The sequence below is a fragment of the Haemaphysalis longicornis genome, unplaced genomic scaffold (assembly GCF_048455015.1).
Source record: "Haemaphysalis longicornis isolate Haplotype H1 unplaced genomic scaffold, Haemaphysalis longicornis Haplotype H1 scaffold_10, whole genome shotgun sequence".
Lineage (NCBI taxonomy): Eukaryota > Metazoa > Arthropoda > Arachnida > Ixodida > Ixodidae > Haemaphysalis > Haemaphysalis longicornis.
Genome location: NW_027526204.1, coordinates 76,657,858 through 76,685,522, shown reverse-complemented (window position 1 = coordinate 76,685,522; position 27,665 = coordinate 76,657,858). Strand labels below are relative to the sequence as shown.

At 51.7% G+C, this 27,665-nt stretch overlaps 1 protein-coding gene across 1 annotated transcript in view; it reads left to right on the top strand.

Annotated features, from left to right (window-relative positions):
• Positions 1 to 4,661: 4,661 nt before the first annotated feature.
• Positions 4,662 to 27,665, top strand: part of LOC144157814 (uncharacterized) — a 79,367-nt gene continuing 56,363 nt past the window's right edge. Inside the window, exons 1-3 of the mRNA XM_077688557.1 lie at positions 4,662 to 4,784; positions 5,494 to 5,583; positions 21,514 to 21,642. Of these exons, the coding sequence (XP_077544683.1) occupies positions 21,533 to 21,642 (110 nt within the window). The 5' untranslated portion in view covers positions 4,662 to 4,784; positions 5,494 to 5,583; positions 21,514 to 21,532. The remainder of the gene's footprint in view (positions 4,785 to 5,493; positions 5,584 to 21,513; positions 21,643 to 27,665) is intronic.

Genomic DNA, 27,665 nt, shown 5'->3' with positions numbered 1-27,665 from the left:
TATAAGTATCCAGGGTTTTTTCCGCTTCCATTCTTTGTGCCCACTTTATTGTCTCTGCTGCCATTACCAGCTTTTTAACTGTTGCGTAAGCCCCACCTTCCCCTACCGACTTTCCCTAAAGTTTGGTCAGCTGTCTTGCCCTTGCGGGCATATCCCATCCTCAATCCTTGCCATTACATTAAGGAACAGAATAGAATAATAGAATGTCGTTATTCTCACAGCTCTCGCAGCACCGAACTGGATTGCCGAGAGACTGCCCACAACGGGTTCGAGAGCGAGCCACGACTCTCGCCGCGCGTGTACGTTGTCAGTCACTTCACAGGGAAGCGATACCTTCCATAGTACAGGGGTTTATTACGCGGATTACCACGATACAAACACTACACTGCACTACGCACCTAACCCCTGGGGCATACACCCGTCAGCGTGTGCCCAGCCCGTAGTCGGGCAGCAGTTAGCGTCCGCCGGCGTCCGCCGGCCGCAACGCTCGCCGACGTAGGGGAAGGGGGCTTTCTGTGGCCGCTACACATTTGAAGCCGCTGGACTCGACCGGGCGGCATCGGCGATCGTCAGCTGACCTTAGACGGCGCAAGCCGCCACAGCGCGGACGGGGGGCCAACCCACCAGGGAGTGGAATATGCCCGTGGAGACTCGCCGGACAACGTAGATAAACGCACTGACGCCAATCAAGGCAAGCGCAAATCGACACGGTGGGGGCCGTGACCCACGAAACTTGGAAACAACGGCTAATGCAAGAAACGGCCAAGTGACCGAAAGGCATTTGCGTACCGTGCGATCTCTGCGCGCCCCAAGGGCGGTCTCTCGGGGAGTCTCCTGCGCTTCTCCCCCGTCGCTTCGTAGGGAGAGGGAGGCGCGCAAGGATCGCCCTCGCCCCACCAAGGAGGAGGACGTTGCTAGCGCCTCCTCGCCCCGATTGGAGGGGCTTGGCCCCCACATCCTCCATCTCTCCGGCGTGTCCATGCTCCTCATATATCATCCATGACTCATCTACCAGGGCTAAGCAATCATTCTATTCTAAACTTCCTTTACAACGTGAAACCTTCCGGTCATGGGCGAAGCACTAAACTAATTAGAGACTACAAAAACGCCGATTTCAATTTTGTGAACACAGATTGAACTTTTTAAATGCAGAGCATTTCAGTAACTCACGATGTCACCCGCGTTGACGTCCGTAGTCCGCATCGCTCCCCCTACACTATATAAAAAAATAATACCTACCGGCGTCAGGTTTCGATCCCACGACTCTGCGGGCGGAACGCAAGGTACATGGTGCTCTACCCGCTGGGCCACAAAGCCGACACAGAACAGAACGTTACGAACGCGCCTTATATCCTTGACTCATTCAACCGTCGGCCACAGGTGCGCCCTCTCCCCCGCGTCCTCCTCGCCTTCTCTCCGCTCGCAACACCCTCTCTCGCTGCGTTCGGTTCGGGCGCACAACAGGTCAGGACGTGCGCAACACCCTCCCTCGCCGCGTTGGGTTCGCGCTGAGCAACAGTCGGTTCGCGCGCAAGAACAGGTGGGGGCGCTCGCATCCCGCTCTCTCGCCGCGGTCTGTTTGCGCTTAAACCACATATGTCGTTCGCGCGCGCTCCGGTCGCTAACATCTGTGGCGTGATCGTGACGTCAACATCACGCGCCCGTGTGGTGGCGCGATTTCGGCGCTATAACACTCTTTCGCGAGGGGCATTGGATTGGATTCGATTGGCTTGGCTTGACATGGCTTGGATTGGATTGGTTTGGATTTGAATTGGATTGGATTAAAGTGGATTGTGTTCGATTGTGTTGCGTCATAGCCGCGCCACGTTGCGTCATAGCCGCTCCACGTTGCGTCATAGCCGCGGCAGGGGGTTCACGGCACGTTTCACGTTTCACCATCGACTTCATCGACAATGTCTACGCTGGAAGACAAGAATTACAACAACAACCAATACGTAATCCATACGACTTGCAGGCGCGCCCCCCACGGAAATGCTCTGCATTTGATCGTGCCCCTTGCGAGGGGGATGTTTCTTTTTTACATGTTTTTGTCTAGCGCATGCTATAAGGGAAGCTTTGTGATCAGTCCTCGTACCACTACCACCTCCTGACCGCTCTATGAGCACGGGAACTCCATCCCCGACACTCCAGACAGCAGCTAAAACAACGCTATTTGATATCAGCTATGTACGCATTGATGTTGGCTTAGGGTAATTAATATTAGGAGCACTCCCCATGCAGTTTTGCGCGCGCGCGCGCACGCACGCACGCACGCACGCGCACGCGCACGCGCACGCACGCACGCACGCACGCACGCACGCACGCACGCACGCACGCACGCACGCACGCACGCACGCACGCACGCACGCACGCACGCACGCACGCACACACACACACACACACACACACACACACACACACACACACACACACACACACACACACACACACACACACACACACACACACACACACACACACACACACACACACACACACACACACACACACACACACACACACACACACACACACACACACACACACACACACACACACACACACACACACACACACACACACACACACACACACACACACACACACACACACACACAGTTGAACACGGATATATCGAACACGGATATATCGAATTATTGTCTATATCGAACAGTGCAAACATCCCCTTGAAAATCCCATGCAAAAGTATAGGGCTGTTGTGCGCGTGTATCGAACTCCTGATCACGGGCAAATTCGATATATCGGATTCCGCGCCGAAGGTGCCCCTGAAAGTTTGCTTCCTCTGATGGGGTGGAGTTGATAATGTTGACTCATCACAGGAGCTTCCTGGCTTGGTGAGAGAGGCGGCGTCCACGGCATTATGTCGCTTCGATGGCCTTCAACAGCTGTTTTCACGCTGGCACGAGGGGCAGCTCCATGGAAGCTAGAACGCGGATAGTGGTTGGGGCGAAAAGACATAAAGGAGCGAAAGAAATTGACCGGAGGCACTCTTTTTCTGTGATTGAGCTGTTTGGTGGCTCGTGCAGGGGGACCGATGCGGCGTTGTATGTTTGTTTTGTCCAAGGCATTCATTTCGGAGCAACGAAGGCAGGAATTCGTCGGGTGCAGGTTGCTGAAAAAGATGTTTGAAAAGGCGTTCGGAATTCCTCGCAGTAGTTTTGAGGGCGATGCACGCATCAACGTTGACATAAAGGCGAATGCAGCACAACCCGCTCCGGCTATTCCGGCGTGTCAGATTCAAAGCGACTTCGTTGCACGCCTCCAGATCGGGGAGGTGTTCGGTTCAGATACTGAAGATAACGGAACTCAGTGCCTGACAACGTTCCCAACCGCCTACTGCAGCCGAGGTTCCGTCAGCGTTATTCGCCTCTGCTGTGGCACAGTGTAAAGCGTTGATTTTCTCATTTGTGCGTGTTTGTAATCTTGAATGCAATTTGGCGAACTTTACGACGCAGAAGAAAAAACAAGTGAAGCTCAAAGACATTTCAATGATAAATAAAGTGCGGTGCTCATCATGCTGCGGTTCGGATTTTCCGTGCTTTGAGGGTCAAAACGGTAAACTACCATTTTCCACGACTTCATAAAACTCTCAGTGATGTGCGGATTTGTCAGATAATCTTCAGATAGGCGTATTTTATATATCGAATTATCGATATATCGAATTCTTTCGCGATCCCCTTTGAGTTCGATATATCCGTGTTCGACTGTACAAGCAAAGGTAAAACACGTAGAACGTGCGTGCGGACGCTCTAAATATGTTTGGATGGGCTCTACAACTCATAAACGCTTTTACTCTTTCCTTCACATCTCGAAGCATTCTGAGAGCTGTAGTTATCGCCATAAAGGAGTGGTAATGCGTGATTTGCTCGTCGCAGCAGATACGCCTTGTGTGGCTGGTTTGATTTTATGGCGATGTTTTTTAAACGGCTATCGAATTATTTTATTGCTGCGACTGAAAGCAACCCAGCCAATAGCTTCTACATCGCTCTAATGACGTAATTCAAGTGCGCGGATAACGCCGAGATTGGAAAAGAGCGGAAAAACGTCTGCGCAAGTTTTTTAGTTATCTGATGGGCATAGAAGTAATTTTGGGCTGCGGCATTTTGTGACACCCTATTCCAAGTACCGGATGTGTTTGTTGACTACGTTAAGAAAGCATTTCAGAATGATAGAAAAAAGTTGAAGAAAGTGTTGCAAGGTCCCTTTAATAAAGACGACCGGTGTCAGTGGCATTGAATACTACGCGCTGACCATTTAAACGCACACCGTTTGTATTTGTTTTCAACATACCCGCCGCGGTGGCTCAGTGGCTAAGGCGTTGCGCTGCTGAGCATGAGGTCGCGGGTTCGTTTCCCGGCCGCGGCGGCCGCTTTTCTGATGGAGGCGAAAAGCAAAAACGCCCGTGTGTACGAGATTTCGGCGCACGATAAAGATCCCCAGGTGGTCAAAATTAATCCGGAGCCCTCCACTAAGGCGCGCCTCATCGCCTGCGTTGCGTCGGCGCGTTAAACCCTACAATCAATCAATCAATCATGTTTTCAACATCAGTAGTTCTCTATGCCGTGCACATCTTGCTTCGTTCGTATCGAGGGCATAAATGCCGGACATTCTTGCGGCTCGCGATCGCAGTGTAGACACAACGGACGACCCGGTGGTCAGCTGCGACGACGACGTGGCCCTGGTGATGGACGACGCAATTGAGCTGCAGCAGCACAACCTGGTGGAGACGTCGATAAGTGACTGCACCACCGTCCACTCCACGGGTAAGAGACCGCCACCGCGCATCTCTCTAACCCCCTGCTCCTACACAGACCATTCGTTGCGGTGTAATCGTCAGGTCGTTTTAAGCAAATATTATATTTGCAAGACCTATTTGAACTCCTTACTGAGAATGGTAGAAGAAAATTGGAAAATATCCAAAAATACGGTGCAAGAGCTAACCGACAGATTTATTCCACTTAAAACAATTCGTTTTAGATTCAGATCCCCTTGGTTCACGTCAGCACCTTATAAGCTCCGCAATAAGAGAAAAACGATTATGCCGTTCTGCCTTGCAATTAGACAACAGCATAAGCTGGTCAGCTTATCACAAATCAGCGTCCGAGTACAAGCATGCGCTTAATTAAGGAAGCAAAGCAAGCGTTATAACACCCTTCCTTCCTTGTTAGGGACTAACCCTCGGAAATTTTGGAAAACTGAACGGACACACAACGCAAAATATCAAGCTACTTGATTAACAAGGTGATATAGTGCCAGAAAATGACTGTTGTGTTGCACTGCACGATTACTTCACTCTTTCATTTTCTAAGGAAGTTTCATCAGCGGAACCTAACACCAGTGATACCTCGTTGCCCACCTGGACCAGATAACTATGCATCGATTGAGTTGGCATTTGCAAATTGAGAACCGTAAACCCACTTCGCCTGCACTGCAACATACTCGTCGCTAACCATGTCTTCAATTTTTTCGCAGCGACTCGTTTTTCGGCGAGAGCGACTGTTCCGTAACCCAAGTCTTCCGTAACTCAAGTCTTACGGCCCGGCCTCGGAGCGACCATACACGGTATTTCCTGTAAACTGCTTGAACATGTTATTTATTCCAGTTTATTTACATTCCTGGAATCTAATTTTTTTATAAACATCAGCATGGTTTTAGAAAAAACTACTCCTGTGAAACCCAACTTTTGCAGTTTAGTAACAACCTATTTTCTGGCATCGATCGGGTTCCTATATTGACTGCGTTTTCCTATATTTCAAAAAAGCATTTGACACAGTCTCTCATCGTTTACTGCTCTTAAAACTGAGAAAAATTAACATTGACCCCAAATTCCTAAGTGGATTGAGTGTTTTCTAACCAACCTTACCCATTATGTTAGAGCTAATGAATGCGACTCACCCACTTCTGGTTTACACAAGGTTCTGTGTTGGGCCCACTACTTTTTCTTATATATTTTAACGACCTTACTAATCATATTTGTTCCTTCAATTCGGCTTTTTGCAGACGATGCCATTATCTGCTGCGAAATATCTAGTACTAACGAGTGCTTGCAACTTCAAACTGATCTGAACAACGTTTCAGCATGGTGTTTTGACTGGTCCGTGCAGCCTAATGAAAGTTTTAGTACGTCGCCTCCCCCTTCTATTTATCCCTATGTAATTAGCAATACTCCGCTCACAACAGTTAACACGTACAAATACCTTGGCATTCACATCAGTAGCAACCTTTCTTGGCAAACGCATGTAGAATAAGTAACTAACAATGCTAATCGCATGCTTGGCTACTTTCTTCGTAACTTTCCCTTAGGTCCTGTTTCCTTGAAATTACTGCTTTATAAAATACTTGTTAGAACTAAACTCGAATACGCTTCCGCTAACTGGGATCCACATTTATTATCGCTCTCCTCATCGCTTGAATCAATCCAGAACCGTGCCTCTCGTTCCATCATTTCCAACTACTATCGGGCAGCTAGCGTTTCTTTCATGAAAGCAAACCTTAACCTTCCCACTTTAACACCTCGCAGGGAAATTGCCCGTTTAGGCCTTTTTGACAAAAGATACTCACCCGGACATTAAGAATGACATTGTTTCACCACCATCTTACATTTCCCCACGCTTTGACCGCAGATTAAAAGTTGTAGTCCGACTCCCCAATTGCCGGAGAAATTTGAGTTTCGATTCGTTCTTGCCGAATACAGCATATGACTGGAAGAGCCTCCTCGCCTCAATTGCCCCCATACCTGATCCTGTTTCATTAAGAGCGGCCATGACTTGCACTGTATAACTGTCCCACTCCTCTCTGTAACGCCTTTAGGGGCATTGAGAGTATTGAATAAATAAATAAATAAATAAATAAATAAATAAATAAATAAATAAATAAATAAATAAATAAATAAATAAATAAATAAATAAATAAATAAATAAAGGTGCTTAAACACCCTCGCGGCCCGTTTTTCGCCCGCCATGTCACTATGTCGCTCCTCAAACTTTATCTTGCTCTGCGCCTCCCTCGCCTCGAAAGACGACCAGCCCATATCCCCCTGTACCGCTTCGTTTGTAGTTTTGCTGTGGCCCCTAGGGCCACTATGCCTACCGCACTCTGATTTACCTCCAGGCCCGCTTGGGTGCCTGGTTTCATACGCAGAACCGACTTTCCGAAATTAACCCTGGTACCATGACCCCTTCCTAGGCTCCCCTTACCACCTCGTATTTGTTGTATCCCCAGAGGGTTCTGTTTCATTATAGCCGCATTTCGTCTTAATTTGTTTAGAGGTGGGCCTCATGGACATCGTGTAATCTGCGCCGCCGTGAAGCCATACTACTGAATATTTATACTCCTTTACCCTTGGTATTTCTACGTGTTGAAGTGATACCGATTTGTGCTCGGTGTCGTCGTTAAAGACCATGATCCCCGATTTTTCTCTGCTAAACAAAGGATAGCCCTAGGAGCTCGGGCGTTCGGCGCTCGGGCGGAGAACGCGAGCGCCACCTTGTGTGGTTGACACCAAGTGCCTCACTCGCGACACGGCCTCCGAGATCACCCCGCGCGTTTTGTTTGGCCGTCCAAATCGCTGCGCGCCCCATCCAAAATTTGTAAGCATGCTGGTTCCGCTAGGCTCCGCCATGCGGCAGTGCGCACCTATGCACCGAAGGAGGGAGGGAGCAGGAAGGGATGGAATATGAGCAATATATGCAAATAAAAGTGGAAGTGCAACTTCCTGGGGCGGTTATCAATGGCGGGAAAGCTGTACCGCTATGAAACAAGAATTGAATTGGGAGCTGCTTTCATCACGTAGAAGAAAATTGCGATTAAAACGTTTATATTTAATATTTAATAATAAAATTGGAATCAACAAGGACATGTATTTACAGACGCCATATTATTTGTCAAATCGAATTGATCATTCCTTTAAACTGAGGGAATACCGTCCCAGGACTGCAATTTTTGCAAATTCATTTTTTGTCAAAACGATACATGAGTGGAATGGGCTCTCAAATGTACAAGTGTCTGCTGTGAATGAAAACTTGTTTTTTTCGAACCTGTAACCCCCCTGCTATAACGCCTTCGGGCGCTGCAGGTATATGTTGAATAAAGAATAAATAAAGAATAACTGTTGGTGCAGGCGAAGATAAAGGGCGACAGCGAGCGATGGGTGGCGCAAATACGAGGGAAGGGTAGAGGCGCGCCAAAAAGTTTTGGAGCCATGTGCGGGCATTAGGGAAACGCCTGGAACATACGGAAGGTGGGACTATAGAAAACGAACCGGGGCAGATGCTCAAGGGAGAGGAAGCATTGGCATATCTTCATGAAATTATATCTGAAAAAATTTGTAGGGTTGATAAAGCAGTCCCGCAGCGTCACAGTGATGTAACGACGGGGAGCCTGAAAGGTCTGGAGATAGGCGGGGGCAAACTCAAGTGGGGAAAAGCAGAGGGAAAGGTCACCAAAAATACCGCTGTAGGCACGGATGGGATACCGATGGAGTTGGTCAACCATGTAGGACCAAAGAGCAAGGAAGGCATCTACAAGCCATCAGCACAGGGATAGAAGAGGAAATACCGGACACGCGGCATACTAGCAGGATGAGCTTAATCTATAAGGGCAAAGGAGACAAGATTAAACTGAGCTCGTACAGGCCAGTCACCGTCACGCCCGTGCTATATAGGTTGTGAATGCAGGCAGGAACATTTGAACTAGAGCAGTGGGTAGAAGAGAATAGACCGCTAGGAGAACTTCAAAATGGGTTTCGAAAGGCGGAAGACTAGATGACAACCTATTTGTAGTGAGCCAATTCATAGAGGAGGCGAAGATGCAAACCCAACGTTTGTGGTTTGCCTTTCTGGACAATAAAGGGCTGACGATAATGTAGACGGGGAGCCGTAATGGAGTATCCTGGAGGACGAGGAAGTGGGGGCAGAATTCATTAACTTAGTCAGGGTGCCATTCCGGGAGAACCAAGTGCAAACAGTGTGGTATGGGATAACATACAATACGTCTGTATACACCTACAAGGGTTTGAAACGAGGATGTCCTCTCGCTCCACTGCTGTTCATGTTCTACATGGCGGGTTTAAAAAGAAAGCTATGGGGCAGTAGGCCGGGATTCGATTTACCATCCATAAAAACGGAGGGTGGTGGAACAGCGAATCCCAATATTAATGCATGCAGACGACATATTGTTGACAGCGGATGCCCGGAGAGGATGCAGGCCGTAATGGATATATTCGGAGAGGAAGCAACTCACCTTGGGCTATCCTTTAGCAGAGAAAAATGAGGAATCATGTTATTCAAGGACGACACGGAGCACAAATCGGTACCAATTCAACAAGTAGAAATACCAGGGGTAAAAAACATTTAGGAGTACGGCTTAATGACGGCGCAGATTCACGCATGCGCATGAGGCCTACTTTGAAACAAAAAGACGGAACGCGGCTGTAATGAAACATCGAGCACTGTGGGGCTGCAACAAATATGAAATGGTAAGGTGGTCATGGTAACAGGATTGACTTTCGGAAATGCGGTTATATGCTTGAAGTCAAAGTCCAAAGCGGGCTTGGAGGTAAATCAGAGGGCGGTAGGTAGGCTAGCCCTAGGGGCCCGTATAAGAACTACGAATGAAGCGGTACAGGTGGATATGGGCCGATCGTCTTTGAGGCAAGGGAGGCACAGAGAAAGATAAAATTTGAGGAGAGACTACGGGACATGGAGGAAGAAAATGGGCCGCGAGAGTGTTTTGGTACCCTTATATGGGGAGCATCAGAATCAGAAATCATAAATATGTTTATTGCGTGAAAAACAGGTACAGAAAATCGGTGAAATAAACATATCAGGCTAGACTGAGCCTACAAGGGTCGTTCTTGCATCGCGCAATCGCGGGGGAACATACTTGCATCAGTCGTTACCGGCCGTCCATTCACTCATGTAGGGAAGAAAGTTGTCTGTACATATTCTTACTAACTTCAAGCTTTTTGAGGAACTGTCTGAAGCTTTTGTCGAGAAAAAAATCATGCGCCACTCCGTATAACGAGGGGGGCGCTCTAGTCGCTCGAATTGATCAAACGTGCCTCGCATGATCTCCGTAATTTTTCAAGTGTTGAGCCGAAATCCTCGTCTAGGACCCCGAAGGCCAGTGCCAGCGGACGCCGGAAGGTGTAAGGAACGATCGGAAGACGCTTTTTCAGACATTCCTGCACTTTTCTGGCGAGAAAACTACCACGTTCGGTCGTCACGTCGGAGCTAGGCTTAGCCGCTAGGCCTAGCTCCCCACAACCACCGTGGCTATGGAAGTCGTCGTAGCCAGAGGAAACATCGATCCCACTGAGCTCAACCAAGGCGGCTGGACGGATATTCGCCGCCGACAACAAACCTACCTCGACGCCAGGAACGCGTCCTTGCAAGCACCCACCTCGAACAACCAGCAAGTCCACCGCGACGCTCGCATCCGCTCTGCGAGGCGCAACCCACCGGCATCGCCACTTCCCAAGACATCAAGATCGTTCTATATACGACCGAGAGGGGGACTCGATCTCAGGTCAACGCCTCAAGCCTCTCTTGCGGATGCTGTTTTGCACAAAGCCAACCTCCCGCAGAACCCGGTAGACCACATACGTGTCACGTGGGCAAATACCTGCTGATAAGTACCCCCTCGGAAGAACGCGCACAAAAATGCTCTGCCATGCAATCCCTCGCATTAAACGGACGGCAGTACGAAGAAGTTGCACATGTTTCCGCTCCCGTTAACACGGCAACTGGCGCGTTTTTAACATCCCTGAAGACGACAAACCCGAAGAGGTTTTCCGAAGCGTGAGCGACTAGAAACCTCGTCTACAGATCCTCGCGGCGAAACGGCTCCGGACCTCCAAAAACGCTCAGATCCTGTTCAATGGAACCCGGGTTCTCTTCTGGATCCGTTACCGAGCTGCGATGTACCGGTGCAAGCCCTTCCGACGGAAAATGGAGGCCTGCACCGCGTGCTGGCAGCCAGGACACCTCCAAGACGTAATAACGCAAAGCCACCCTCAAGGTGCTCTAAGTGTGGAACCCCAAACCCCGACAACCACCCGTGTCTCCCCAAATGCATCGTTTGTGAAGGTCCACACATCACCGGTGCCACGGACTGTTCCCGCCGCTTCCAACCCCGCCGACGCCCTCAAACCTACGCTCAAGCTTGTAACTCCGACAAAGATCAGCAGGACGCCCAACCCTCCAAGCAAGAACAACACACAGTACCCTTCCATGGGTTACCAACCCCCTTTCAGCCAAAATAAATCACCTTGAGGACCTCAAGTGCCCAAGAAACAACCAATACAACCATGCCAGGACAGGCAGCCGAGCAGCGACAAAAACGGGCTCTTGTGCTCCCTCTCACTGCTCATCCTCCCTGCTCCAACCCCCCTCCTCTCTCCCCCCTGACTTAATAAGAGGTATCTAGCATCAGAGCAGAGATTAACCTGCTCGGACAGGAGAATTTCGCTTTGCGTCAGGAAAACAAAGCCCTGAAATCGCAAATCGAAACCCGCACTCTAGAAAAACCGAACACAAATCCCCCCGCAACCAAACGGAGTGCAGACGGTGAAACCTCCCAACCCTCAGCTGAGAATGCCATGCATGACGAGCAGCATAAGAGAATCGCTGCCCTTGAATTAAGTAAGCGCGCCTTGTCAACCAGGAAGTTCTTACACGAGCAGAAAAGTGAATTTGTCGAGCAACACCACCAAACTCTGCAGGCTAATATGTTAACTATTCAATCCAATCTCTAAAGTAGCATAGGTACCCTCCGCGCTGAACTGCTCATGTACAGTGCTCACGGATTGAAACACGACACTGCGAGTATGTATTTCTCTATGCTGCGAGCGCGTGGCCTGCGGTACATGCAGCGCCGCCCGTGGACGCCCGCGGAAGCTAGGGGTTGCATTGTGGTATACCCAGAGGATGAGAGCGTTTTGACCGTAGGCTTGCTGCTTCCGGTTGCCAATAAGCGGTGCTGTGGTTCCCCGCAGCGACAGCGGTGTGCTGCGAGCGAGCCTGGAGCGCAGAGGCGTGTTTGTGCGCCGGTGGAAGCCGCCCGGCGGTCCGCTCGGCCAATTTCTCGACATCGTCTGCTCGCGCGCTCTTGTTACGCGTGCCCTTCCGATGCGACACAGATAATGTGCATGTAAGGCACCGTCGCGCTTATCTGACTAAAACGAGCGTCTGCACGAAGGAACAGCCAACTTTATTTCATGATGTAAACAAAAAAAAAAAAGAGGAGAGCCGACGAAGTACTAACGCACCGCACAATACGCGAACGTGCCTGCAAAGGCGTCTTTCCTTTTTTTTAGTTACATCCTGGAATAAACTTTGCGGTTGCTTCGTGCAGACGCCCGTTTTATTCAGATAAGCCTGACCGTGCATTACATGAATATCACTGTGGCGCATTGGACGGGCACGCGTAACAAGAGCGCGCGCACACGATGTCGCTAAATCGGCTGCGTGCACAGCCCGGCTACTACCGTCGGCGCACAAACGCGTTCCAGCGTTCCAGGCTCGCAGCGCCCCACTGTCGCTGCGGAGAACCACAGTCCCGCTCTCATCCTCTGGGTATACCCCAATGCAACACCTAGCTTCCGCGGGCGTCCATGGGCGGCGCTGCATGTACCGCAGGCCACGCGCTCGCAGTGTCGCGTTTCAATCCGTGAGCACTGTACATTGGAGAGATTCTCAAAAGTGTCAGCAACCTGCCTGGGCACGTTCCCCACATTGGCACCCAATATGAACCAGCCATTGAATAGTGACTGTGCGGCCGTCCCAGTCTGGCAGTAGAACTGTAGGGGCTTTAGTAGAAAACGAAGAAACTTGCAGTTGATCATCCAGTCTATTGAAACACCTATATACAGGCATTATAGCCCTCCAAAAGCCGGGCAGAGCCGTTATACTTACTGGTTACCAAGCATTCCAAAACGAAGCAAACCCGAAAACAGCCGTAGTAACCCAAAGAAACATCCCAGCGCGTAGAACCCAATTCAATATAGCAGAAACCCCCCATGGTCTGATCACACTCCTTCCCGCCGCCACGGCGTGGGCTTGTTCCAAATGCGCAAAAAAAGGAAAGAGACCTTTGGGACCAGGCGCAGATCCACCATTTTACATTAGAATCAGACCCCAATGCTCCAACCCGGATTGGCAACAGTGCTCAAGAAGATTCCACTCGACATCTCACCTTCACACTCAAGGTCAAAAATTTCAGATGGAGCATCACTGATAGCACCCTCGGAAGTGATCATTTCATCATCCAAACTGATCTTTCCCGTGCCCACACCATCAGAACTCACCCCCGACAGCAGCCCCTCACAAACTGGGACGAGTTCAGGAGTTGTCGAGAAGGAACATCGGTAGCGTACAACCCATTAGATCTGCAAAAGTGTGTAAAGCAACTGGTTACGGACACGAGCCGTAACCAAAGCAGTCGACCCAGACATACCTTCGGAGACCATAGATTCTCATCTGCAGCACCTGTGGCACGCGTACAAGAGCACACAAAAAACGTTGGAGACGGAACACATAACCACAGGTTACGTTGCAAACTCGCAGAAGTGGAAGCGAACATTCAGAAATACACACTGCGAGTCTCTAAGGATCAATGGGGAGAAATGTGCGACCAGATGCGTGGTAATCTGTACATAAAACGGACATGGCTGCTTCTCAAATGCATCCTGAACCCTAACCAGTCGAAAACGAATCAAGCCTATCGTCTCGCTAGCATCATCCAGGGATTCCCAGGCACGGATGCAGACCTAGTTAATAAGATCGAGGACATGCATTTGCCCAAAGGCACTAGCAACCCTCTCCCCCCATACATCGGTCTAGCAAATTCGTATATTGACATGGAAATAATAGAAGGAGAAGTACGAGGAGCCTTACTCAAGCTGCGATTGGGTTCGGCCCCGGGCCCTGATAAGGTGACCAACGAAATGCTGAAGAATCTCGATGATCACTCCATCACGACCATTACAGGTTACTTCAACCATTATTCGCAACAGGGCACGCTGCCACTATCCTGGAAACATGCTAAAATCATTTATTCCCAAACCAGGAAAACGACTTGCTTTGGAACACGACCGGCCAATTTCTTTCACCTCGTGCCTGGGAAAGCTGAGCATATCATTCATGCACGCTTGGTTTCCCACATTCAAAATTTCTACCCCCTCCCCATTCCATGGCCTGTTTTCGTTCGGGCCTGGCCGCGCAGGACATACTCCGCCCTCCCGCGAAGCCATAGTCCCCCAAAACAATTTGGACGCGGCGGCTAACCTTGCCTAAGATGTGACCAAGGCCTTCGATAACGTATCCCACGACGCCATAATGACTGCACTGGAATCCACCAACCCGGGGCTTTGTACGTATAACTATGTGCGCAGTTTCTTGTCCAACCGAAGTGCCATCTTCCAGATCGGTGGGATTACCTCCGACACGATCGATCTCCCCTCTAAAGGCACACCTCAAGTAGCGGGGATAGCACTGCTCCTTGAGGTGTATCTTCATTGTTGTTTAATTTGGCCATACTCAACATCCCCCGCCGCCTGAGCAAATCCCTAGTCTTAAATTCAGCCTTTACGCTGACATCACACTGTGGGTCAATGGCAGAAGCGACTCCATACAGAGGAGACCCTACAGGAGGGCATTCAGATAGTAGTAAAAGAAGCCAACGCGGGACTTGCTCCCCCAGTAAGTCGGAACTCCTTCCGCTACCGCCAAAAAGGAGATCCAAAGTACCACCCTACATTAGTTCATATAGAAAACAAGCCAATTCTAGAGGTCTCTACCCTTAAAACCCTGGGGATGCTTATCCAAAATAATCGGACTAAGACACCATTCCATTGAACATTAGAACCTGTTATTCTAACTACAGGACTCATCAGACGAATCTCCAACCGATGCAGGGGTCTCAAGGAAGAGGAGAGGATCCAGCTGATCCAAGCTTTTATTATCAGCAGGACCACGTACTCCCTGCCATACTTGAACCCGACTGCCACTGAATTAGATAAGGTTAATCGGCTCTTCCGAAGGGCATATAAATCTGCCCTTATATGCCCTTCAGTTTCGGATAACACTGCAGATGGCACGCCGAATTTACCCAGCGTTCCCGGCGCGGAAGTGCCTGCTCGCGGCCGGGCACTTCTCCCCGTGGAGGCGAAACGTTCTAACGCGAAGCGTTCGAAAACGAGTGTCCCGTTATGTTAGTACCGTGACCACATGAGAATACGACGTCGAACGACTACGACGACGTGAGACTACGACAGCCCGATCCCCGAAGGGGCTTCGCCCCTGAAAGACCGCGACGGAGATGGCCCGTCGCCCGCCGCCGTCGCCGCCACGGGCGGCCTGTGTATAATATTTTTGCTTGTCTGTGCCGCACACTATGCCTGTTTGCTGTACGCATTGAGTCACGTTTTGCGCGTCGCTCGCCGCCGTAGATGCATGTAGTTACCCCTTAACAGTGCGGGGCGTGCGCCCCGAAAAGCCCCATTTCCTTCCATCGTGCTCCGAATTTACACGGAAAAAGACTTTCTGGACAGCATACAATCCGATACCGTGAGCATGGCAGTAACTGAAATTGTTGTTCTCTAGTGCTACACGCGCGCCGATCACAAAACCTATCGTAAACAATTCTATGGAGCCGTGCAAGGGGCCACAGCCGCTGTAAGGCAGCCACTCTAAACCCAGCCGCCGAGCTAATAGTGCACGATAGTGCTGCCACTATTCACGCGACCGTGCTTTTACCTGTGAATACATTCGGCTAACAAAAAAATTACGCCCACCTCCCCTCGCGGGAACCCTGGTGTGATGCGACGCTGAAGGGGGTTCCATTGTGCGTTTCGGTTGGGTCGATTACTCGAATTGCGTGAGCAATCGTCGGGTAATGCGAGAGAGAGCAAGCGTATCGCGGACGACCGTCGACTGAGAGACCGGCCGGGGCGCGGAACTCCGCTTATATGCGCAGCGCGCCCGAAGGAGAGGAGACCGCGGAGAGAGAGGGCGCTGCACATGCGCACAGGGCGCTTGCGCCGCGCGCAGCGCCGGCCACCGGCGGAGTGAGAGAGCGCGCCGCACTGCGCGCGCCACAGATGTTGGGGGAGAGGGTGCGCTATGACGGTGAGAGGAGGAGGGGCGCAGCACTGCGGACAACAACAACGACGAGGGACGCACGCAGGAAGGACAGGGCCGCCGACAAAAGATGCTCTGAGCGTCGCATCTAAAACATCCGGCTAGGATACGGTCACTTCACGAAACAAAGGGACAGAAATAGTGCAAGAACTGATGCTGTTTGCACGTGGGTTCGAAAGTCACCCTTAAAATCTACGCAACGGTCAAAATGAGCCGCTCAAATGTTAGGGCTAACCGCTTAGGCGGACCGAAGTCAGAGAGCAACTCTGCTTTGTTAAATACAAAAGACATGATGACGAGGTTAACCGCTTACTTGCCTTTACTTCTCGGCAGCATTTCTTCGTCCGGTAGATAAATCCAGGGTCGTCACTGCAGCAAAAGATCGAAGTTTAAGGCGCGGATACGCCCCGACCCCCCCTCCCAGTTGCGCACGCATCCTTACACAAGCGTGTAGTGCCTGTTTCGGCGTTCGCGCCACCGCAGCTCTCATGTTCGCCCGAAAGAAAAACTGGTGCCGTACACGCACGCACGCACGCACGCACGCACGCGTACAGAGTTCACGTACAAAGGTCAAAACGGTTAACAACAACGCGCGAACGTGTGGCCTTCGATACGTGCATAGCCACCGGCGAGACTAGCGAGATTTAGGTGACGGCGCTGCGGCGTCACCTAAATGGGACGCCGCAGCGCCGTCACATTTCGCCGTCGCTTTCGGCATGTGAAAGCTATTGCCGATGCTTCCGTGTTTTGGGGGGCTACGTTTGAAGCCGAAAGTACCTCACCACGACCACCGCTAAAGTCTATATTAAGCGTTATCTTACGCTGATACAGTGCTATCTTGTTTTCACCTTTGGTATGGTTCCGATATAAAAAAAAGTTTAATGTGGGTGGGGCACAGCCATTCTAACGTAGGATGTGCACCGAAGGAGGAAACATAAGCCTCAGATAATTTTAAATATAGCGTTGGCGGCGATCGCGGTGAGGGACTTTCGGCGTCGAACCTTGCCCCCCAAAACAAGGAAGCATCAGCAATAGCTTTCACATGCCAAGCCGCCGCAGCGCCGTCCCCTAACCTCGCTGGTCACGCCGGTGGCTAACAGCAGGCTGCGCTGCTCGTATCAAAAGCCACGCGTTCGCGCGTTGTTGTTAAGTTTTGACCTCTGTACGCAACCGTGAGAAGTATACGTAAACCAGGCAAATGTAGTTTCAAACCCTTTCAGTTACACGTACACGACGCACTCCGCGCGCAGGGCCTTTGGATGCACGCGTTCTACGCCCACAGCCTCGCGTAGAGTTCCTGTATATAGCTCCCCTTGGGGAGCAGAGTTGCGCGGCCATCCGCCATCTTGAGTTCCAGGTCGTGCAGGAAAGCCACCCTCCTCGTGTGAAGGAGCTGCCGCCGGGCCACCGCCCCAGCGGCAGCGGCGAGGAGGAGTGGCGAGGAGCGGCCGGTCAAAAAATTCCCCCGCATTTCCCCGAGGGGGAGAATGTGAAAGTGTGAATGCACGGTTGTCGGCCCGCTTGCGGCGCTTGCGCTCGGCACCCGCAGCCCACCGCCTCGCCGCCTTCTCTTCCATCGGGTTTGTAGTATCACGTGTACACCACGCAGTTATCAAGCCGCTATAACGCCGCTGAGTCGCCAACGCAACGCCGCTGACGACGTAGTTTGAATGCGTTAAAGATATAAGGAGCGTTCCTAACTCTGAAATCAGCGTAGCTTCCGTGGCTTAGTCGGTAGAGCGTCGCGCTGCGGCCGCAACGTCCTCGGATCTAAACCGGGCGCCGGATGCTGTTATTTTTTTATATAGTGTAGTGGCCTGGCTGGCGCGCCGAGAGAGGGTGTTGCGAGCTGGAGAGTAGGCGAGGGGGGAGAGGAGGCGCTACGCGAGCGCCCTCACGCGTCGGAAATCCGGCGCCGTTGCTAGGCACGCTAGCTAGCTCCGTTGCTAGGCAGCGGACGGAGGGACGGCGGTGGACGCGTGATTCAGGGTCGCTTAAGAAGTGCATTCGCACTTAAAACTGGCGCACGATATTAGAGTTTTAGCTGACCGTTTCTGACGGTCCGCTCCGCTCCGATAGCAAGCGGGAGCGCAATTGCGCATGCGTGGCACGCTAGCGGCGATACCGGAGCGGGGCCCCGCTCCGCTAACCGGGGCCTCCTAGCGGACCGTCGCGGCAGCTTACGCTACCGGGCGGAATTTTAACATGGCTGCCCCCGCAATGCGAGCCCGCTCCGGCGAACTTCGTTTCTTCAGTTGAAACACGACCGACGAAGCCGCGAAAGCGCTTCCGAATAGACAATGGTGCCACACACCTCAAAGATCTTTAGAACGGAAGCGAAAAACGTCGACCGGCGCGCGGGGATCCTTCTATGCAGCGCCGAGAAAGACTGCCTTGGCTTGGCTATTCCTAAGTTTGCCGGCTTGTTTATTGTTATTTAGGAAAATTATACCATTTCCGCGACTACATTATACAAAAAAAGGTTAAATGAGGCCAAGAAACACGGTAATTTGCATTGTTTGGGCGACCAAATACAAATTCTTATGTTTCCTTTAGGTTGAACTTTTGGTATACAGGCGCACGCGAAACGACTAGTCACGCGAATCATTCCCCGTCGAGGGAGATACGGCTATCGCTTAGCTAAAAGCCTTTCGGCTGCTGACGCTCCGGTTGTGCTCAGCGGGACGTCGGGAGCATAGCGGAGCGTCAAAAACGGTCAGCTAAAACTCTCTATTGGGCCGCTTATCAGAAGAGCGGCCGCCTCTGCCGCCGCTACAGTGTATACCGCCGCTTCCACAACCGCCGATGCCCAGGTGGTCTTGTGTGCAGCACTGAAAGCGGGCTTTCCTGTCGAACTGGAACCCGCGGCATGTGGCAATCAGACGCGCAACTCTTGCGCTACGCGATATACAGGAACTCTAGCCTCGCGTTACTCGTAGCGCCATCTACTAGCAATCACATAGTGCTCGTAATCTCGTGAGCGCGTTGGTATGACGGCGACGAATGCTACTTCCTCACGCTTACCAGCTGAAAAATTTCGCTTCCATCTGAAAAAAAGCTGTTTGACTATTTAAACCTTATGTAAGGGTAAGAATGGGCAAATGGAAGGCGAAATCAATAGCTTAGTACACGACATCGCACCGAGGGATTAGCGACGAAGCTGTTTTCGCTGCGAAGCGGGAGGGCAGGGCGACGCCATGTTGGTCAACCCTACTTACGGAAGCAACGTGACCACCGCAACGGAAAATTTCGAACGTCACGTATGTCCTTGAGACCATCGCCTCTTGTATTACAGGAGGCAATGGTGACACACTAGGCCCCTTGCGTTCTGAGAATGTACACTGGCAACCAGTGAAAGTTCTACGTACGCGAAACTAAAACTGTCGCCTTGCTCGCGTGTGCATGATCAAGCGCTGGCGCTCAGCCAGGCAAGGAGTCAGCGAGCACTTGTCGTGCTGTGTCGCAGCAAGTATAACGATAAGGGCGCGTCCAACTTCCCATGTTGCATCAAGCGACTATTTCACCCTTTCTCGTCTTGCCGACGGCTTGCGCACGCATGCATGTTTGGTGTGCACGGTGCAGTGCGCAACGTGAGTCTAAATTGCCCGCAACCGCGCTGAAATTGGTGCGCGCCTTTTATGATGAATGATCTGCCAACTTTTTAAGTGCGAATGCACTTCTTAAGCGAGCCTGAATCGTCCGCCTCCGTCGTCCGCATAGCAACAGCTGCGGGTGCGCGCGCTCCTCGTCTTCCCTAGCAACGGGGGGAGATGGGCGCGCGCTACTCTCCTCCTCCTCTCTCCGCTCAGTGACTGCGGGTGTTGGGCGCCTCCTCTCCACTTCGGGCGGGAGAGCTCTCGCTCGCGTAGCGGGCGCTCCGCATTCCGAAGCGTGAGGGCGCTCGTGTAGCCCTCGCCGTAACGGCGAGCGCTACTCTCCTCCTCCTCTCTCCGCTCAGTGACTGCGGGTGTTGGGCGCCTCCTCTCCACTTCGGGCGGGAGAGCTCTCGCTCGCGTAGCGGGCGCTCCGCATTCCGACGCGTGAGGGCGCTCGTGTAGCGGCCGCGTGGCGCGGGAGGGTATTAGTCGAGCGCGCGCCGTCGTCGAGAGCGGTCGCTGGTCCTGCATCTCGATAACGATGATGGCGGACCGGGCAACGGTACCAGCAATAACGAGTGAAATATCTTTCTTTGTAGTTGTGTGCGTGTGTGTAATCTCTCGACTACTCATTAAGATCACGATATCCACCGTAATCGCGCAATCAACAACCGTGCATTCGCACTTACACACTCTCCCCCTCGGGGAAGTGCGAGGGAATTTTTTATATGTCGATAGCGAACCCAATGCAGAGCAAAAAAAAAACAGACAATCGATACATACGTTGCTTGCTCCATTCATGCCACTGAACGCCGCGTGCAATCGTTGGACGACTCCATATGCTTGCACGTTTAGAATGCGCAGCGAAAGTAATAGGGCGCTGTTTTATACAACTGCGTTATATAATACATACGTATGGAAATAAAACTTCGCTGATGAATTGCTGTACGTGAATGGGAGGAGTGCATATCCATGCTTACTCCGCACTGAACAAGAGTGAAATTGCAATTTTAATTTTATACTGGAGAGAGGGAGACGACGCGTGGTTTACTCTTCTCTGGTGCAGGAGTGGAACTGGGGCTGTACTCCGACCCACGCGAGAAGAATATGCAGTTATTTTTTACTCCTCCGCCTCATGCGGGGCGAACATTGCATCGTACTCCCCGCCGCTTTCGAGGGGAGTGCGCCAGTGCTCAGAAGAGTACAATGACTGTTGAACTCATCAACTACTACCCCGATTTCTTAGAGTGCGAACGTCGGATCTCGGCATCGTTTTTTACAGTTCTACAACTTATATTTCATGAAAATTGATAAAAAAAGGATACCGAGAACCGAGCAGATACCGTGAACTGACATACCAAGAACGGAGCTCGAACAGGAGTAGTTTTTACGTGTTTGGGGGCGATGAACAAAAGTGCAGGCAGAGGAGCGGCGACAAAGCTAAGTGAGATGAATGGCGGCTCACATAATCCGAAAACGTAATTACTTAAACTTGCCAGGGCTTCAAGAATAGAAATTCTATACCAGATCATATCAAATCGGTACAAAGGTTGAATGGCTAGTATAGGGTGCGTTGTTACAAATATTTGGCAAACCGAAATTTCGGAAACGAAGCGGAAACCGAAAAATGAGTAAGGCCATATGACTTGCTGGCAAAACATGAGGCCCTGATATTGACTGTTGACTTACGCGATGCCATCTTTTTGTTTTTTGTAACTACAGATACAAAATTGCTCTATACACCCTTCTTCTTGCAGCCCCATTGATGTGCCCGACATGAAGGCAGCGCTGACGTATTCTGAGCAGCAGGACAATCTAATTCAGCCGGTAATGGTCGGAATGGATGCATTCGTTCCGAAGTACAAAATTCTTCCTGGAGAACGCGCGTAAGTATTGCACGCTTTCTTGAACCTCGTTACCCGGACAGCCTCAAGTTTTCCCTGAGGTAGAGGGTGCATTTTTAAGGGATTTCAAACGGCCGTCGACCTCCCAAGAATGGCGAGGGACGCTGCTGCCAGAGAGGACTACAATGTGGTAGGCATACAATGCAGCATGTCTGTATATTCCAGATCCGACAGGGGAGTCCACTTGCTTCCCAAAATACCGTTTGCCCAAACTACACCTCAGGCTGCTTACAGCAAAAAGCGGCAGGGGACATCTACGCTTAGATCTTGAGGTTGAAGCAGTTCAGCCTTGCTGCTAGCGGCACCGAGCGCACACTTCACTGTAAAAAAAATTTCTCTGGTTTACTGAACCACCCGGACGTAATGTATTGCCGAGCACTTTCCGTAATATCGAAAACAGGCAGTCTGTAACGCGGACTGTTTGGTCCTATTACGGAACTTCTGTACAAGCTAACATGTGAAGTGCCTGTTTTCTGCAAACCGAAATTCTGTAACCTGGAACTTTACGGAAAGCACCCGTTCTGCTCAAACAACGATTCCGTTACTCGAATGTAAGGTATCCCGTGTTTGTCTCTTACAGCGCCCATGTTTGTCTCTTGCTCATCTTCCGTGCCGTTTTTTGCGCTGTTTTTTGCCTTCAGTATGAACCAACTAGCCCGTCTTCACACTCTAGTAAGGCATCCGTTCTCGGGTAACAATCCCGTAACTGGTATGTATAAATCGTGGTTGCGCAGCGGCTTGAGTGACCAGGTGTCAAAAACATACGGGCGTTCCATGCGAGCCCAGTATATTTGATCATGTACGTTCACCATATTGTAACGATGGTTACGAATGAGGACTGGAAAAAGGTTTATTTACAAGGCGAACTTGTGCCCAGAAATGATGCGCTGCTCGTAGACTCAGAGCTGGAACGTCGTCTACCTCCTTTTCTTTACCTCTAGTGCCACTCGTCTTCTTCTTCCTTGCCTTCCACTTGTTCGCTAATGCGTGACGTCAGTTTCCAGTCAACGCGTAATACTCAAACATGTTTCATTACTCCCCCCTCCCGGTAGGCATCGACCCGATGCCGTTAGCACGCCGGGCACGAGGGAACAAAAGAAGTTCACAGAACAAACGTACGGGGGAGGAAACGAGGAAACGCAGGTTCACAAGACGGGGACCGGAACAAGGAAAAAAAAACAAGTGCATGCACAGTAGGTCAACTGGTAGTGTCAAATGTCCGGGCATGGTACGGTTTAAGGCGCACCACGTGAATGACTTCAGCATGTGCCGCCGTCTAGGGGAAATAGGTGCCTCGGTCTCTGGTAGAACCTCGTAGTCTGACACACGGCGGATAACTTTATAGGGCCCGAAGTAGCGCCGAAGTAGCTTCTCTGAAAGCCCGCGGTGGCGAATAGGCGTCCACACCCAAACGAGATCGCCGGGTCGGTATTCCACGAGTCGTCGTCGCTCGTTGTATTGTCGAGCGTCCGTTTCCTGCTGCTTGCGAATGGGGAATCTAGCGAGCTGACGGGCCTCTTCCGCTTTCTGCTTGATGTCGTCAATTTCGGTGCCAGTTATCATGCCGTTGTCGACAGGGAGCATTGCGTCGAGGGTTGTTGTGACTGGGCGGCCAAACACAAGCTCAAACGGCGTAAATCGCGTCGTTTCCTGCACAGCTGTATTATAAGCGAATGTCGCATACGGGAGAATTTCATCCCATGTCTTGTGATTCAGGTCCACATACATAGACAACATGTCAGCTAAGGTTCGGTTAAGACGCTCTGTAAGGCCATTTGTTTGGGGGTGATAGGCGGTCGTCTTGCGGTGAGTAGTGTGCGTTAGGCGTAAGACTTCTTGCAGGAATTCGGCTGTGAAAGAGGTGCCTCTATCGGTCAACACGATGGCAGGCGCACCATGTCGGAGGACGATGTTGCTCAGGAAAAAAATTAGCGACCTCTGCAGCGGTTCCACGGGGAAGGGCCTTTGTCTCGGCATAGCGCGTTAAGTAGTCCGTGGCCACAATGATGCGCTTATTCCCCGAGGCTGACGTCGGGAAGGGGCCAAGTATATCCATTCCGATTTGCCAAAACGGCGCGTCGGGGGGATCTAGCGGATGGAGTAGGCCTGCTGGTTTTACCGGAGGTGACTTCCGGCGCTGGCAATCACGGCATGTTCTTACGTACTGTTTGACCGATTCCAGCAGTTTTGGCCAGTAGTACTTCTTGCGAATTCGGGCAAACGTGCGGTTGACGCCTAAGTGCCCAGCCATAGGTTCGTCATGGTACGCTTGCAAAATTTCCCTACGTAGTGCTGATGGTACGACGAGCAGGAATTTCTCGTTACTGCCGTCGTAACTCCGCCTATAGAGCACGTTGTCACGTAGACAGTACGAAGCTATTCCTCTACGGAAGGTGCGGGGCGGCACCACGGTGTCATTCCGCAGGTATTCGATAAGCGGTCGCAGCTCCGCGTCGGCCAGCTGGCAGTCAGCCATATCCGTGTTGTGGATGATCCCGATGAAGGGAAAGTCCTGGTCCCCTTCGGACGAACCCGCGGAAGCTGGTGCCCGTGACAAAAAATCAGCATCGCTGTGCTTGCTTCCGGACTTGTATACGACCGTGACGTCGTACTCCTGCAGCCTTAAACTCCAACGAGCTAGTCGCCCCGATGGGTCCTTCAAGCTCGCGAGCCAGCAGAGGGCATGGTGGTCGCTCACTGCTTTGAATGGCCTGCCGTACAAATATGAACGAAATTTGCTGGTTGCCCAGATGACGGCGAGGCATTCCTTCTCGGTCGCCGAATAATTTGTTTCCGCTTTGGAAAGGGCGCGACTCGCATAAGCTATAACTTTTTCTACGCCAGCTTGCCACTGGACAAGGATAGCACCGATTCCCACGTTGCTGGCATCTGTACGAATTTCCGCATCGGCGGCATCATCCAAGTGAGCTAAAACTGGCGCAGTTTGAAGGCGGCTACGCAGCGTGTCAAATGTCTCCTGCTGCTCTTTCCCCCAGAGAAATAGAACGTCATCTTTTGTAAGTCGCGTGAGGGGTTCCGCAATTCTTGAGAAGCCTTCCACAAAGCGCCTGTAGTAGGCACAAAGTCCCAAGAAGCGTCGCACGGCCTTCTTATCGGTAGGTCGAAGAAAAGAAGCGACGGCAGTCGTCTTCTCGGGGTCCGGCCGAACGCCGGCCGCACTTACAACATGGCCGAGAAATTTAAGCTCCTCGAAGCCCAGGTGACACTTCTCAGGCTTGACTGTTAAATCTGCAGAGCGGATGGCCTCTAGAACACGTCTCAGCCGTGACAGGTGTTCTTCAAACGAGCTAGAGAAGACAACGACGTCGTCGAGATATACCAGACATGTCTGCCATTTTAGCCCAGCGAGAACGGTATCCATCATGCGCTGGAACGTAGCCGGCGCAGAGCATAGGCCGAAAGGAAGCACCTTGAATTCGTAGAGGCCGTCCGGTGTCACGAATGCCGTCTTCTCACGGTCCCGTTCATCAACTTCAATTTTCCAATATCCAGATTTCAGGTCCAGGGAAGAGAAAAATTTGGCGTCGCGCAGGCGGTCTAATGTGTCATCAATTCTTGGGAGTGCATACACGTCGCGTTTTGTCACGCTGTTCAATCGGCGGTAATCGACACAGAAACGGAGCGTGTTGTCCTTTTTCCGGACGAGCACGACGGGTGAGGCCCATGCACTTTTAGACGGCTGAATAACGTCATCATTCAGCATCTCCTTCACTTGTTTTTGAATTACTTCACGCTCCGTTGGGGACACCCTGTATGGATGCTGATGAACAGGCCGGGCGGATTCGTCCGTTATGATGCGGTGTTTCGCCACGCGAGTCTGGCGAACCTTAGACGTCGTGGCGAAGCAATCAGAAAAATCGCGCACCAGACTCACCAAAGCATCCTTTTGAGTGGCTGAGAGGTTTGGGTTAATTTCGACCGGTAGCATGACGTCAGCTGTCACTGAATCCGGTGGCACCGTTCCCAGTGTAGCTAGATGCGTGACGTCGGCGGCCTATTCGATGAACGCGATAGTGGTGTTCTTCGCGAGATGTCGACGCTCATTACTGAAATTAGTGAGCAAAACCGACGCGCACCCTTTTTTCAGTTCGACAAGTCCCCTCGCGATGCAGATACCCTTATCCAGGAGTAACCTCATGTTTCCTTCGGCTATTCCTTCACAGTCATGGAATGCGTCATTCTTTACCTTGACGAGCACGATGGTGCGAGCGGGGAGCGTGACACTGTCGTCAGTGATGCGTAAAGCCGTGTCGCGTCGGTTTTCGATGCCACCTCCGATGGCTTGTTTTGTGGAGAAGCTGATCGTGAATTTCTCCAAGTCAATTACCGCGCCGTTTCCTTGTAAGAAGTCCATACCAAGAATTAAAATTTTTGAGCAATCGGGGAGCACGATGAAGGTGCCGATGTATGTGAATCCATGGATCGTGATTCGCGCCGTGCACCTACCCACAGGGGTGATCAAATGGCCTCCGGCAGTACGGATCTGCAAGTCAGCCCAGGGAGTGAGCACCTTCTTCAGTTCTGTGGCCAACGTATGGCTCATAACGGAATGGTCCGCACCAGTGTCGGCCAACGCAGTAATCTCGCACCCGTCTATATGTACAAATACGTCGCATGTCACATGTTCAGTGGCGCAGCTCCCGGTATGCGTTTGGCCCGCCGAATCTTGCAGTTGTCGTCGTCGTCGTCGCAATGGAGGATCTTGATTCATGTCGACGCCAGCGGCCTCACCTCCCGGGGTCGCTGACCTCAGTTTCCCCGTGTTCCAGGGCTGCGCGATGCACGGTCGGTGGAATTTGGGGCAAAGCGTGGGCTCAGGGATCGGCGTTGCATAGGGGATGGCGAACGGGACTCAGAGCGTCGTGGCGTGAAGGGTTCATGGCGTTCGGCGAGGTAGTTTTCTATCTCCGGCGGGCGCTCACCATTTCTCGGACGCGGCGCATTCGGTGCGAATCCTCGCAACCCGGCACGACGGCAGGGACATGCGCGGAGGACATGTCCTTCTCCGCAGTGGAAACAAAGTGGCCTGTGGTCGGGAGTGCGCCAGAGGTCACTTTTGCGTGGTGGCATTTCCCGCGGGTACGGCAGGTAGCTACGAGGCCTGGGGTTGAATAGCGGCTTGGGCGCAATGCTGGCGAAGGTCGGGGGTGCGCCGTAATAGGGTTGCCGTACGGCGGCTGCGTACGAACACCGCGGTTCTTCAAGCAGCGGTTCCTCCGCCGGGTCAGGAATCCGCACCGCTTGCTTCACTTCTTCCCTTATGATCTCGGCGATGGACACTGTCGGAGGTGAAGCTTGGTTGGCACGGAGCGCCTGGAGCTCTTCTCGCACGATTTTCCTCACCAGTTCGCGAAGGTCGTCGAAGTTGTTCCCCAGCCCTGTCATGCAGTTTGCGCTGGAGATGGTGGCATCAGCTCGGTAGTACTGCCGTGACCTTAGCTGAAGTGCCCGTTCTATTGCGGTGGCCTCCGCAATAAACTCGGAGGTCGTGCGCGGAGGGTTCCTCACGAGTCCGTCGAAAATCTCTTGCTTCACACCACGCATTAGGTGCCGCACCTTCTTGTCGTCCGCCATGGATGAGTCTGCGCGTCAAAACAAGCGCGCCATGTCTTCTGCGTACATGGCGACGGACTCGTTGGGACGTTGGATCCTCGCGTGTAGTGCAGCCTCAGCTTTCTCTTTGCGGTCGATGCTAACGTAGGTCTTAAGTAGCCGCTGACAGAACTCCTGCCATGTAGACATGTCGGCTTCGTTGTTCTCGAACCACGTTCTGGCCGCTTCCTCCAGGGAGTAATAAACGTTGTGCAGCTTGCGCTGTTCATACCAGCCGTTGAAGTTGGCGGTACGCTCAAACTGTTCCAGCCAGTCCTCCGCATCTTCAAAGGCTTCCCCGTAGAAAGGCTTCGGTGTGCGAGGTTGCTGGAAGATGTACTGAAGAATCGCCTCGTTGGGAGGTGTGAGTGTTGGGCTGGCATCCCGTCTAC